At 43.6% G+C, this 984-nt stretch overlaps 1 protein-coding gene across 1 annotated transcript; it reads right to left on the bottom strand.

The window, feature by feature from the left end:
• Positions 1 to 305: 305 nt before the first annotated feature.
• On the bottom strand, positions 306 to 936 carry LOC107580885 (cysteine/serine-rich nuclear protein 3-like; the record flags this gene model as incomplete). The annotated part of the gene is made up of 2 exons (XM_016266504.1): positions 681 to 936; positions 306 to 602 (listed from the first exon to the last, which is right to left on the bottom strand). Coding segments are annotated over exons 1-2 (528 nt in total), but the record flags the coding sequence as incomplete, so codon positions are not given.
• Between the last annotated feature and the right edge of the window lie 48 nt (positions 937 to 984).

The following is a 984-nucleotide window of genomic DNA, read 5'->3' on the forward strand; positions in this document are numbered from 1 at the left end:
ATAATACAACAAAATAATGAACATTAATAGTAAATATAAAAATATATACATAATAAAAATGTAAATGACAAAGTGCATTATTTTAATGGTGATATAAATAATTTTAGCATGCTATTACCTAAAAGTAATACACACTTCATCATTATTGCTTTTTTAAGGTGAAAAGTGACCCAGGTATCTTTTTGTGAGACCAGCCTGAATATTTATTTATTAAATTATGAATTATACAAATAATTAACTCACACTAGAATTCCTCTGCAATGATATCATGTTTTGTGTGCAATGTGCATGTTTGCTGATCATACCTGACACTTGATGCCAGCGAGGCTGCATGTGCAGGTCTCCGGGTCACAGAAGAGTCTGCAGTCGCAGCCACAGTCTTCCCTGGACACCCTGATGGCCCGTAGCTCATGTTTCTCCTCCACATCGAGCTTCTTGACGCCGGATGAGCGCAGCAGAGCGCGCCGCTTCTTAGTGGTCAATGGCTGAAGGAAAAAGTATTCATCCACCTCTGTGTTATCAATATCCAGGTCATCATCAGAGATGTCGTCCAGCGTGAGAGCATTGGCCTCCTCGGACTCAACCGAGCCGTTCTTTGTCAACTGAGGACGATACGAAAGGTGAAATATTAAAGACATTTGCACAGCAATATATGTGTAACAAAAGAATCGTTTGCTTACCCGCAGCCGGATAGAGTTGAGTTTCTCCTCTTTCAGGTGATCTCGGAGCATGTCTCTGTGGATTCTCTCCTGCTCCATGGCGAACTCTCCCAGCGTATACTGCCGCACGCAGCTGTGTCTGCTGGACATGCCCAGCGTACTGCCACCCTGACTGGGCACACTGGTGAATCCCTGCCTCCGGCTGAAGTAATACACCGTCACCTTCTCAAAGTGCACCCTCCTCGTCCTCATCCGCTTCTCCCGCTTCAGTATCGAGGACGCTAGAAAGACATTAAAGGTAAATAAAATTACAGTTCGGTTATTC

This window comes from Sinocyclocheilus grahami, unplaced genomic scaffold (assembly GCF_001515645.1).
Source record: "Sinocyclocheilus grahami isolate Dianchi unplaced genomic scaffold, SAMN03320097.WGS_v1.1 scaffold49456.1, whole genome shotgun sequence".
NCBI lineage: Eukaryota > Metazoa > Chordata > Actinopteri > Cypriniformes > Cyprinidae > Sinocyclocheilus > Sinocyclocheilus grahami.